General features: G+C 30.8%; 1 protein-coding gene across 1 annotated transcript in view; it reads right to left on the minus strand.

Moving 5' to 3' along the window:
- Nucleotides 1-14344, minus strand: part of Ttc7 (tetratricopeptide repeat domain 7) — a 56083-nt gene that overhangs the window by 27462 nt on the left and 14277 nt on the right. The window contains exons 7-10 of the mRNA XM_075370576.1: nt 12591-12705; nt 7561-7708; nt 4389-4577; nt 305-483 (exon numbers count right to left, since the gene is read on the minus strand). Coding sequence (XP_075226691.1) covers nt 305-483; nt 4389-4577; nt 7561-7708; nt 12591-12705 — 631 coding nt within the window. The remainder of the gene's footprint in view (nt 1-304; nt 484-4388; nt 4578-7560; nt 7709-12590; nt 12706-14344) is intronic.

Consider the following 14344-nt stretch of genomic DNA (forward strand, 5'->3'; position numbering starts at 1 on the left):
GAAAACAAAGCAAAATATGATTTATGTCGATATAAATGTTTTTGCTCATTTTGGTGTCCTGAATTAAGTTTGGCTATTTGTCCTGGAACACCCAGTGCTGTCTCAACAATGATCAATCTGAGACAAGACTAGAGCAGCTGGTGAACTATAACTTATCTTGAAGGCAGTCATAGATAAATATTATCTTAATAAAAAATAATTAACATTTAAAATATTAAATTCAAAAAATAACGTACTAACAGTGGTCAATATGTTGATAAACTATTTGAATTTTCAAAAAATCATTAAAATATTAAATCATTACTTATGAAATGAATCAACTGCTAAAGTATGAAGTCGCTGTTTTTCTTGTTTTAAATGTGATGTTGTAGCCCCAAAGTGAGCACCAATACCAATATAAAGATGACATCGAGAAAGCATATTTTGTGGATTAACCAATTCTCTAGTTAATGCTTTATTACTCCACTCCATACCTTCGTGGATCTGTAAAATACAGATAATACACTTTTAATGATAAAACTGAAAGTTAACAGATATTTGTAATAAATAGAAACAGAGTTAAATTTAAATCAAACAATAATTAAAAATTGTTAATAATATAAAAAGAAAATAACAGATTCAATTAAAGTGTTATATCTCTAAAATAAAATGTGTAAATTGTAATATGATATAAATAGAAAAACCACTTAATTTATAACAAAAAATTCAGAACATTACAAAACAGGAGAATGAAACTAAAAAAAAAAATGTTAAACATGACTGAAAATCAAATTAAAAAATAAAAATAAAATATACACTACATAGAAATATGGAAATTATAAAAAATAAGTTAAAATAAAAGAGAAAGTGACTGTCTAGAAAAGTATTATAAAAAAAGGTTTTAGAGATAACTAAACTAATGCACCATCACATAGAGTTTTATAATGACCAATATAAACTAGTACGACATAATATATATGTATGTATCTATGATGGTTAGTATCATCATTTATTTTAAATAAGTGTAATTTGGTGCCTTTAACAATTTTTGTTATAAAATACTTGAATAAAATCAGGGTGAAGTTTTATGTTAAGGCTAGCAAAAATTTAAAAAACATAAAAAATGGTTCAAGAGATTTCAAGAAGACTCTGTGAACCATATACAATGCTATGTGCAAAATGGTTCAGGCATTTTAGAAGTGATCGAGAATCTACCAAAGACACTGCTCACACGAAGGCCACCTACATCAATGGCTATGTTCCAATCCTAAGACAACAATTTTCAAATTGATATTTAACAATTTGTGATATAGCAGATAAACTGGGATTTTGGTGGGTTCATATCCAAAAATCCTAACTGAAGAATTAGAAATGTATCCTGGTACTATAAAAAGTTCATTCCAAAACTCTTGACATAAGAAAAGAAAGACAATCAGTCAGGAACTTTTGAATCATGCAAATAATGATGAAATGCTCTAGTGCAAGATAATAACCAGCAATGAAATATGGGTGTATGGCAACGTTTCTCAACCTTTCAGTATTTGCAACCCAATTTTCAATTATAATTTTCATTGTGCCCCCCCTCTCGTACAACAATAATGGATTTTGACGACAAAGCTACACTATAGCATGGCTTTAAGGTTTAATTACAAACCTTAAAAATTATCAAGAATAAGTATATTTACTGATATTTGGCCACATCGGTCGGCTGGTATTGACAAAATCAGAATCGATTCCTCTCTACTGCTCTTTGTCTTATATCCAACATATTGAACATTCTCACGACTATACAAGAAGGAACTTATACAAGAAGTTCCAATTTGTCTTGAAAAATTCTGGAATGTCTGTATGACCGTCTGTGCATATGTGTATAAATGCTGAACCTCATTCAATTCCAGCTAATCTCAGTAGAGTTGATCCTTCTATCACTATCGAATCTATTGTGAATGTGTATGTTGTAATTTGTGTGTTAATTGCATTTCATAATATTAAATATTCATGGCAGTAGATTTATACAGAATTATGTATAAATTTTTAAGTGAGCGTAAGTAAGCATTAGATGATAGTGAAGCATCAACAGTGAACAGATGAGTATGGTTCTGAAAATAAAATCAAGGAAATATTCTCAAGAATACTTAAATTTTGGATTTACCAGTACTAAAGTAAATTATGACAAAAGCCCCCTGTGTGTCATTTGCTCAAAAATTTTGGCAGCAGGCAGCATGAAACCTAATAAACTTAAACAACATTTGGAAACACTTTATAGTGAGTATGTTAGCAAACCCATAAATTCTTAAAATTAAAATCATATGAAAAACAAACATCATTTTTAAAAAAATCTTTGTGAATGAAAAAGCTTTACTTGCCTCTTACAAAGTTTCATATAAAATAACCAGATGTAAAAAGCCTCACACCATTGGTGAAGAGCTTATTTTGCCAGCTGCAATTGAGAATGTAGAAACTATGTTTGAAGATAATTTTGCTAAACCTCTATCAAATGATACTGTTGCCTGTCAAATTGGTGATATAGCTGAAGATGTATAGCATCAGCTTTTCAGGAAGTTGCGTGACAAATTGTTTTCAATTCAGTTTGATGGGGTAACAGACAGCAACAGCAATAAAGATGCTCATTTCATTACCTATAATCAATTTTGTGATGGTATGTCAGCAGTAGAAGAACTACTTTTCTGCAAACCATTAGAATTCAAAACAACTGCACTCGCATTATTTGGTATCGTAAATTATTTTATGAATGAGGCAAACATAGAGTGAAAAAATTGCATCAGAATATGCACTGATTGTGCTCTGAACGAGCACAATTTGGAAGATTCCAAAGTATACAAGCACTTGTGAAACAAAAATCTCCATAGTGAATCTGGACACATTGAATAATCCACAGAGAAGCTCTGGCTTCTAAAGAAATGAGTCCAAATCTGAATATTGTGCTAACGACGACATTTGTAACATAGTAAATTATATAAAAATGAGACCCCTAAAATCAAGAATCTTTTCTATAATTTGTAAAGACATGGAAGCAGTACATTCAGTGTTACGACTTTATTGCGAGGCAAGACGGTTATCATGTGGGAAAATTTTACAACGTGTTTAAGAATTAAGAGATGAAATCGCCATTTTTCTAGAAGAGGAAAACCAACTGGAAGATGAAAAGTTTCTAGATCATTTATTTTTGATGGAATTGAGCTACTTGGTTGACATATTCAAAAAATTAAATACCTTGAATCTTCAATTGCAAGGAGCAAATACACATATGTTGGATATGAGTGATAAAGTTAATACTTTTTTTAGAAAACTGGAATTGTGGGGCAAACATTTAAAGCAAAAAAACCTAGAAATGTTTGCAAATGTGGATGAATGTCTTAAAACTTACAAGGCTGAATAACAACATGTAAAGGTTGTTTTTGTATTATTGAAATATAGTTATTTAACATGCAGAGGAAAAAGAAAGAAAAATTGGACTATAAAAAATGTAATCCTAAATAAATTTATATATATATATATTATATACTTATAAAAAATTAGATGTTCCATAGAATAGATAATTTTTAATTTCAATTTTTATAAGGTACATTTATGTTTTATAAACTACATTAATATTTTATTTTTTGAAACAACATTTTATTATTCTTTTATAAAATATGTACATTATATTGCATTCTTTGCAATCATTTACAAATAAATATAAATTAAAATAAAATTACAATATTTGCATATTGTAGTTTTTATTATTGCATATTGTTTGAAAAATATTCAGCTGGTCTAAGAAACTGAAAGACATCTCTTCAAGAGCGAGTCATGTTTTATTATATTATTTTAGGTACTTTTTTATTAATACTGGTGGCATTTACTTATACAAAAAGTATAATTTGAAGGCAAGAGAACAACTTCAAAAGTCACCTTCCTCAAGTTCAAGTTATTTAATGACACAAAATAAAAAATAAATAATATATCAAAATGTTGACCACTGTGACAGAGTGGAAGAATTAATTGGATAATCAACCTTTATTTGCAAATATTAGTAAATAAATGATCTACATTAAAATTCACAATAGCAAAAATTTTAATTGTTTTGGAAGATTTGATATTTCTTTTACAGTAAGAATAATCAATAAGAGTATGAGTTTGAAATACTTAAATATATACCTAAGTGTAAATTTAAAAAAAATAATAATTATATATTAGTTTTTTACTGAAATTCATTATTTATACATTTAAGCCATCACCATCTCCTCCCTTCAACCCATAAAAACACATTAAACTATGCGAATTTTCCACTGAAGTATTGGATGCAGTTCAATCTCAAGCCCAAGTAATACTATTATCACTTTTAATTTTAAAACAACAAAAAGTTTGAATAACAGACAAGATGAATAAGATTTTATTCTATATACCTGATTAAGATGTAAATAACAAATACGAGCTGCCAGTAAGCATGGTATTACTTTATTTGGTAATAACCTTGTAACTTCTTTTAAAACACCAAGGGCATGTAAGTAACGTCCCATTGACTCCAAACACAAAGCCTGCTGTAGCCATACATGAGCTTCTTCATAAGAAAACTTCATGGCTCTTTCAAGCGACTAAAATAAAAAAAAGAACTTTTAATATCCTAACCTTACAAACAGTCAAACAATTTAGATAAATTCCATTAAGTAAAAAAGTAATAAAACAATTAAATTTTAAATTGTATCCAACAAATAATTATTAAATGTAGGACTATTTTTGCTTTTTAAAGTAAGTATACTTATTAGATTGATATATAAAAAAAAATTTTTTAAATGGTGAAAGAACAATAAGGACCTCCTCAAGGGAAAAGGTTTGAGAGTGAAAGTTTTGTGGTGTAAACTACTTGGCTCAGCTGATAAATTTTGCACACTAGCATGCTACACGGAGACAAAAGGTACTATCGAGTCGGGTGTGGCAGCACATAATAGCTAAAATCCCCCTCTACAAACCTGCAATAATGCATTGAACCATTTACTGGTTCGTTTTCAGTAGCAGTTAAAATGGAGTTGAGTACGGTCACTATGTCAACATGGTTAAAACAGTGCACAAAGATCTACTTTTTAACAGCAGCAAATAAGAATCCTACGAATATTTTTCATCATTTAAAGGCGGTTTACGGCAGTGAAACTGTTGACAGGAGTACTGTGAATACGTGAGCATTGAAATTTCATGAATGTGAAGCTGGTAAAGCAACAATTGAAGACATATCTCGCAGCGGACGACCAATTTCTGTAATTGACGAGAAACATCGAAAGGAGGTGGACAATTTGCTTCAAAGTGACTGGTGATTCGCCCAGCAATGCCTATTCAGTTAGGCATATCTAAAGAATGAGTAGGCTACATTATCGAGCAAATGGATTACTGTAAAATCTGTGCATGATGGGTACTGCGCAAACTCTCTAATTGCTCTCCACAAGCTGAAGTTGAACCTATTCTGCATCTGCCATACTCACCGGATTTGGCTCCGTGTGACTTCCACTTCTTCCCTCATCTCAAAGGTAATCATTACACCACTGATGATCAGGTGAAGGAAGCTGTGACCACTTGGATCTGAGAAAGACCACCAGAATTTTGCAGTGATGGAATGCAAAAACTTGTCACATGTTGGGAAAAGTGTTTCAGTGCAAATGGAGATTATATTGAAAAATAAATACTGCATTTTGTAGCTAAGGTATTGTATGTTTATTTGTTTTTTATTTCATTCCCACACTATGCTTATATGTGCAAAATTTATCAGCTGAGCCTCGTAGTTTTGAAAAACTAGACTATATTAGTCAAAGAGATAGTCTTCATTAGTACTAAGATAAGAAAGAATACTTGCCATTGTTATTAATCATTATTATGGTTGAGATCCATAAGAAAATAAAAAAAAAAAAAAAACAATAACATGCTTTTCTCTGATGACTCTGTTACTTTGGGAAAAAGGGATAATAGAATCCAAAATTACTCTTGTGCCTGGGTTTGTGAAATAGAAAAGTAAAAACAAAAAACCACTATAAATCATTCAAAATTTTAGGAATTTAGGTTATGAGATATGCAAGGTCAATAAAGTGTGAACAGACAATTTTCATGGGTTATTCTATGCATCTATTATAAAAATGGTCAGATTCTAAGACAACTACAAGAAGAGAAGAGAAGAGAATAAAATACACAACACTGAGATGAAATTTATAAGAAATATGGTAGGAAAGAAAAGAGGGATTAAGAAAGAAATGCTATAGTAAAAAGACCTACGCAGTGAGCAGAGAAAATTGAACAAGACAAAAATGATTTGGGCACTTTCAGATAATTTCAAGCAGTTTTGCAAAAGAAATATTCAATGAAATTACAACTGAAAGAACATTTAGATGAAGACCAAAAAAGAGATGTATCAATTGTATAAAGGAAGACCTGAAAAAGAGACCAGAGGTAAAGAAAACTTGCAAAGAAAAATGGAAAGGGGTCCAAGTAGGTGATGTAAAGATCTGTGAAACCTGATCCAAAAACAATTGGATAAAGAGGAAGGATATGATGAAATCCAAAAACTGATGGTGTAACAAACATACATTATAAAAATATATTAAAGTATTCTTTGCCAAGAAGGGGAAATCAACAATTATGAAATTACAAAATTATAAAAACAAATTTTTTTTACTAACTGCTCACATTTTTTGTTGAATACCTTCACAGGAGCTCTACTTTATTAGAATGTATGAATATGCACATTTTTAATTCATAATGCACTTAAAAAATTAAAAATGTGGAGGTGTAAATTTACTATATGTCACGTATTTCAATTCATATTTACAAATTCTGACAAAGCTGATATCTTTTCAAAAGTGGTCAACATAAAGAGAAAAACAATAATAATAATAAGCAATAAGTAAATGAAAATTAATTTTAATAAATAATTATATTCAGCTGCTAGGATGAAATTTGCTACACTATTTATTAATATGAAAACTACATTACAAACTTATTTACAATTTCAACCACTTTCATTTTGAACATTATAGATATTTAAGCCTATCAGTAAAGTAATCTACACTTCAAATCTTAAACTGCTGAAATCTATAAATTCCAACAAATATATACTGAACATGCCAGATCTTCTGTTCCTATTTATTAATAAAACAAACAACTTTAATTTTCTTGACCTGAATAACAAAATATGACGCCACTTAATTAAAATAGTAAATCACATTAAAATTACAAAGAAATAGTGGTTGCAGATTTTTTCACAGTTAATTATGCAGCTCCTCCACAAGAGACATAGTAGTGGCATTGTAGTTAATGGTGGCAATCGTAAATTTCTCATTAATACCAAGACCAGCAATTTTACAGAAGAAGCTGCATAATTACGAAAAGATCTTCTGAAAAAAGAAACTATTTCCAAAAGAAACTTTAATAATTTTACCAATTTATAAAACAACATAAAAGGGAGTTAATTATAATAATATATACCCCAATTATATTAGGATATATGCAATACCCTTTATTGCATACAAGTTAAACAATTTAATTTGAAGTTCAAAGGATAAATCAGATTATAATATGAATATATATTAAAACTAATACCTCATGCAACAAATTGACTTGGCCCCAACGAACAAGTGTAACACTTAAAAGATCATAGATAGTAATGGCATTACTAAGGGCTCTAATCCGGGCCTCTTTGAATTCAGGTGACTGACTTAAAACTGCATCTCTTACAGCCATGGCTTCACTAAAAAAATAATAAATACAATTAGTTGAAATTCAACCTAATGAATCAAAATAAATATTTTTTGTCTTCAAAGACTATTTCTTCAATTTTATTTGAGTTAAGGCACTAAGATTTGGAAGATTTTTTTTAATAGGAGTCCCTTCTTAATGTTAGAGAATGAATCATTTTTTATTTTACTGCCCTTAATTATTCTAAATTAAATTATAAATGAGCTCATCCCCATTAATAATAGTGAATATTCTATTATAATTCTCTGCGTTCATTAGAATTCTGAATCACTCTTAGCTGGGACAATACAAGTGAATATTTATAAAATAATCTTAATTGTTAATAATTCATCATTATTATTAAATTACAACAAATTTAATATTTTATTACAAAAAAGAATAAAATGAAGACAGATAAATATTAATAAAAGCCGCTTATGAATGCAGCAAAATACCAAGTTTAATTAAAATAATACTTTATGAATGGGCATGAATTCATTGGTATGAAAAATTAGATAAGTTAACTTTCATATTAAGTTTACTATTTTGGGGTATTCGAATGTGGTTTTAATAGTTAATTATTACAGTACACTGATCAAAATGTTAAAAATTTAATTATTTATGTATTATTGACAACTTCCCAGAATGATAGCATTAAAGAGCACAAAATAGATAACAAATATTTGTCGCTTTCATTCAATTGAGTCTCCATTTTGTTTATGTCACAATCGAATTTCCAATAAAAAATTTCTGTAGAATAACTTCATACAATCATCATAGTCTTTTTGATTGGTCTGCCATGCTCAAACCTCTTCCCTTGCATTGCAATTTTCATTTTAGGAAATAAAGGTAAACTCAACCAGTGCTAATCAGGCTGATACAACCAAGGATGTGATAATGTAGGATTTCATTATTTTGCCAAAAACAAGGAAACGAGCAATTGAAATGCTAGTGCACTATCTTGCAGAAGAACCCAGGACCCATTTTCTGCAAACTAATCTCTAATGCAATAAATTCAAGCAATTTCGTTATAATTTCTTTATAAAATTTGCTGTTTTTAGTTTGATTTTCCATACAGACTTATGATGAATAGTATCTCAAATGCTGCAATCAGTATTGTTTTCATCTTTTTTCAGTTTCTTCAGATTCAGTCAAATTACATTAATGTTTAGTTTCTTGATAAACATTTTTCATAGTATGCAATTTTCAAAATTACACATTGAGAGTTTTTATCCTTTAGTTTTTAAAACAGTTAATTTAATCACTATTATTTGTTCCACTTTTTAAATTAAACACAGAAAATGAATTTCAGTACAACAGTTACTCTAGCCTATGTCACTCAAACAAGTTGAAACTTACACAATCTATAAATGAGATTCTCTCTACATAGTACCATTAATATCTGGATGGACAGCATCAGTAATCTGGCTGTAATAGTGTTAGTTCAAGAAAATACTTACTACCCACCCAAGAACTGCTACCACCACCCAGAAGAATTGTTATCTGACATTGTTGATTACGCAGAATTATTTAAATGTGCTATAGTACGTGACAAAAACATGGGTGTATTGTTATGATACTGAAACAAAGATTCAATCTTCCCAGTGGAAGCTCCCTGAAGAACCAAGACAAAAAATAAGCACGCCAACTTTAATCAAATGTTTATGTTTTCCTTAATGTTTTTTCCAATTAAAGTAATGTCATTGATTATGAATTCTTACCATAAGGCTGCACAGTTAACAACAACAGTATTGCTTAGAAGTTTTAAACCATTTATGTGAAGCAATTTGAAGAAAATATCCACAAATGTAGCCAATAATTCATCACAATAAATCTTCAGATAACATTGCACTATTCATTTACAATTTAGCCAAAATAACATAACACCATACTAATGACGCAGCCTCCACATTCTCCAGACATGGCACCGTGTGATTTTTTTCTTGTTCCCACTGATTAAGAGAACATTAAAATGACAACAATTTGCAACTATACATTAATTAATAAAATATCACTAAGTGAAATTAAGGATGTATTAAAAAATGTTTTCAATGAATGTTTGGAGGATTCAAAGAAACACTGGCATAAATGTATCACATCTCTGGGGATTACCATCAAGGGGGCAGTATGAATGGTAAGCTTTCAGGGAACCTACCTTGCACAAGACTTACAGTAGTTCGGTTTGGTTTGAATGATGGAATGAGTTGTGCCAACGCTTAATACTCAGGTCTCTTTTCACAAACAGAGTATTTGTGTCTTTTTTAGTGCTATTTTTGAGCTGGTGGTCAAGTGTGTATCTCCCCAGTTTCACAATTTTGCTGTCTGAGAACTGTTCCAACAGTTTTGTGCCTTTATTGTTTAGATGATTCATCTCCATTTCACAGGGATTCAGAGTGTCTTGGTACACAATTTGTTCGGGCACCCGTCTCATCGTGGTGAAAGGAGTGGCAACCACTCCTGGTGGTAAGTCCCTGTTACAAGCAAAGGGGTCTTTACCCTTAGTCTTGCTCGTGTTCTTTAGAGCAGGGGCCATAATCTATAACTGTGTGTTGATCTTTGATTTCACGCATTTGATCCAGTAATGGTGAAGAGGTGTAAAGAGTGACAGGAGAATACAGAAGGTCTCCAGCTGCCTGTGGCTCGCTGCGGGTAGTCGTCACGCTTGTGTCCAACATTTCTAGATAGAAGGAATACAGTGAACATTTTGTTCGTATACTGTTAGGTCAGGCCTCCAACCATGACCGATTTTAGAGAGGTAGGCAAAAAGTCTGGATGGAAGAGGGAGCTGGAGGTTTTTCCTTCGACGTCTACAAACACTGGTTTAGACAATGATGGTTCAGAAATGGATGTAGGGTGACCACACTGGAGGGTATGAACCCAATCATTGAAGAGTTTTCACAAGCCAGGGGCAGGCCTGGCAGCTCTGCCCCATGATGTTTTGGCAGAACTAGATGGATTGTTTTCCCTCTTGGGGTTTAGCAAACCCCAAGAGTAGCAGTGCATCTACCAACGGGAGATTATTGCCTTATCTAAAATTCTTCCAAGCAGTTTTCACAACTTTCATGGAGGGTTTCAAAAATCTTGTCTATAAGCCCAAGAAAGTAACTTTAGTTCAGAAACTGGCCCTGGCCCTGATAAAGCCATGTATGTATGCTGAGGTGGTTAGAGACAGATGTGAAACCAGCCAGCCCTCTAAGAAACCAGCATTTGTCAACAGAGCGGAGGGCTAGACTGTATCCAGCAGTCAGCTGAAGAAAGACCTCCTGGTTGTCCTTCGAGGTGACCAGAAGACTTTTAAAATCAGAAACATCAAAGAGATTAATGTGGGATTAGTTGTAGTAGCAGATGATAAAGAAACCATTCAGGCAATTAGAAATTCCACTGTGGTTAAGCAATTGATTGTAAAAGTAGACTCGAAGAGAATGCGTAGGCCCCGTATTATAGTTTATGATATTGATCATATATAGTATTACTGATGAGGATGTCTTGTCCCTCATTAGGGAGCAGAACACTGATTTGGATGAAGCGCCTTCCAAAGGGACTGCAGGCTGGCCTTTAAAACAGTTAAGACTAGATCAATTTTCGGTCCAGCTGAGTAGTGAATGTCCAAAGATGTTTCAAATGCTGTAGATATGATCACAGGGCTAAATTTTTTAAGTTTGCTTTGGTGTGTGTGCATTGTGCAATATATATATATATATATATATATATATGTACACACACCATAAAAAAATCAATAAAACACACAACAATAAAAAGCCTAATCTAAATAATAAATTTATTTTTTTGTAACTTAAAAAGATACAAATATTGAAATTAAAAAAAAACGACTACCAAAAATAACACTGCTTACAAACATTACTCTTTAACGTAGAATAATTATTAATACCCTGTAACTAAAGATTGTGTGGATGACAATAGGTTCAGCCGTTGAGCTGCTACGTGGAATAAAAAATCATACATACATATACCCTAAATACATTACACTCCTTTTTGGATAGTCATGTAAAAACACTAGTAAGACAACAACTTCACACATATGAGTTATGAGATTTCCAAATTGTTCAGAATGAAGCTTTGAGATACGAGTTATTCAAAAACAACTCATTCATCTGATAGATTTTTTCAAACTTTTTAAGCGTATATGCACCCTTTTTTTTCAGTTAGCATTGAGTTATGTTGTTCAAGTGCTGTGGTTATTGGGATTTATATTTTCTAATTTTTTAGTTTTTATTTATTTATTTTTGTTTTTGTTTGATGCAATTTTGGAATTTTTTATAGACTGATGATGTGGGATCCCATGAATGTCGAATTTTGGTATGTTTTTTTAGGTTTTGTTACTATGTTTGGCGATTACTTTGTTGTTATACATATAAAACCTATGACATTCCTGGTAATATGAGGATTCCAATGCAAGGTTTCAATGGGGGAGCCTCATGTTACCACTGCTACAGTGGAACAAACATACATATATATATAAATATATATATATATATAACCTAAATACATTACACTCCTTTTTTGGCAGTCATGTAAAAATAAAATATGCTTATTATAACCAAATATATATTATATATATAAAAAAATTCAATGTTTTTTATTAATAATACAACATCATGTTAGATTTAGGAAAATACAATTAACTACAACCAACACTAGCAAAATTAAATAATGGCAAAAGCTAAGCATGGTAACTAGACATCACATACACAATGTTAGAATAAATAACACAAATATCACTTCAAGATCAGAGAATTCAGCATTTCATTTCATTTGAAATCCTTTAAAAATTATGAAATATTTTTTAAAAAATTGACAAATTGTTTTCCCACATGTAAGAATGAAAGAGAATATTTAGAAAATCATATGCAATAATATCAGTACAGTTAACTTACCTTATAAGAAGAAGAAGTATAATTTCTTCACATTCATTACGAGGTATAAAGAGATTTAACCCAGTATATAAACGTGGTTTCCAAGGACTACCAGTATTTGATTTCTTACCACCCACTGCAACACAATTGGTAAACACAAAGTTAGTAATGAATTATCAGTTCAGGAAATAAACATGTAAAAAATGTTTAATGCAGTATCAATAATTCTATTCTGAACGTTTTATTGCATTATGTTATCAAAGAATTATGATACCCTTAACTACAATTTACAGTAATGAATTATTAATTCATTGAAAATAGTTTTACTGCATTAATAATTTTATTTTTTGTATTTATTAATACTAATTTATTAACACATAGATATATATTATGTATCAACATAGACAAATAAACATGAAAAAATTATGTACTTGTATTGTAAAATATCAAGGTTTTTAATAATTTCAGCTGTTAAGTAAAAAACAGGAAATTAATTTCACTGGTTGAAAGCAACGACCTAAAGATGGAATGAAATGTAATTCAGGTTAAAGAGATATTAATCATATTTAATTAAGAAATTAGAACACAAAACTTCTTTTTTTTAATTAATATATGCCTAATCTGATAAAAATGAAAATTTTTTGATTAGAATAATTATGGTAGCCAAAATCACTATTACTCATAGTAGAGTGTTAAACTCATTATTTCAGCTAATTTTTCTCTTATAGCTAACACATAACAAACATTTTAACAATTCAGATCACTAAGTAATATCACACTGACGTTTAGAAGATAGTTGGGAGTGCTTTTTATAAATGAAAAACATAACTAACTTATCTTACAAATGAAAATTTTGACAGTAAGGTAAAGCAGTTAGTACTGGTGGCAACAAAACTGGGATCACAAGTTCAATTTGGATGAAAGTTTTACATACATAAAAGATATTCAGTAAAGAAACAACATTTCGTGTTAATGGAAAAGTAAACACTTATAATGAGCATATTTGGGGATCAAAAAATTCTCATGAAATATTGCAGTGTGAACAAGATTCCCCAAAACTGAATGTATTTTGTGCTGTATCCTGACGGCAAGTTTATGAACCTTTATTTTTCGTGGAAGCAAATATGTCTGGAATGAACTATCTTGATATGCTATAACTGTGGCTCGTCCCTCAACTGCAATACAAACCACAGAACTTTATTTGGCAACAAGATAGTGTGTCTCCTCACTAGCATAATGCTGTTCATAATTATTGAGTAAAATTCTTTCCAACTGCTGGATTGGTCACAAGGGACAGGGCTTGTTTGCTGTGGCCTCCACGTTTGCCTGATCTGACTCCATGCGATTTTTTTCTTTGGGAATTTATAAAGGTATGTGCCACTGTTATCAGCTGACCTGCCTGACCTGAAGCACAGGACGAAGCAGCTGTCGTATCAATTACTCCAGACTTGCTGATTAAAATATGGGTTAAACACTCCTATCAGCTGAAAGTGTGCTGTGTGAGGAATGGTGTTCACATTGAACACTTATAGGAAAAACTGTTTGAGTTGCTCTTCCATTTCATGTATAATTTATCAATGCAAGTAAAACTTAAATATTACATAACTTTAAAACCCCAAAATTCATTTTGAAACACATAGTATAAATGTATATATATTCAGAGAGCATTTGGAAAGTTGCTCTGCTTTGGAATTACGGAAATCTAATGACAAAACTTTCGTAATTATTACTTTGTATTTTTATTTCTTTATTTTATAGAAATATATTTTACAATA

The sequence above is a fragment of the Lycorma delicatula genome, chromosome 7 (assembly GCF_047948215.1).
Source record: "Lycorma delicatula isolate Av1 chromosome 7, ASM4794821v1, whole genome shotgun sequence".
NCBI lineage: Eukaryota > Metazoa > Arthropoda > Insecta > Hemiptera > Fulgoridae > Lycorma > Lycorma delicatula.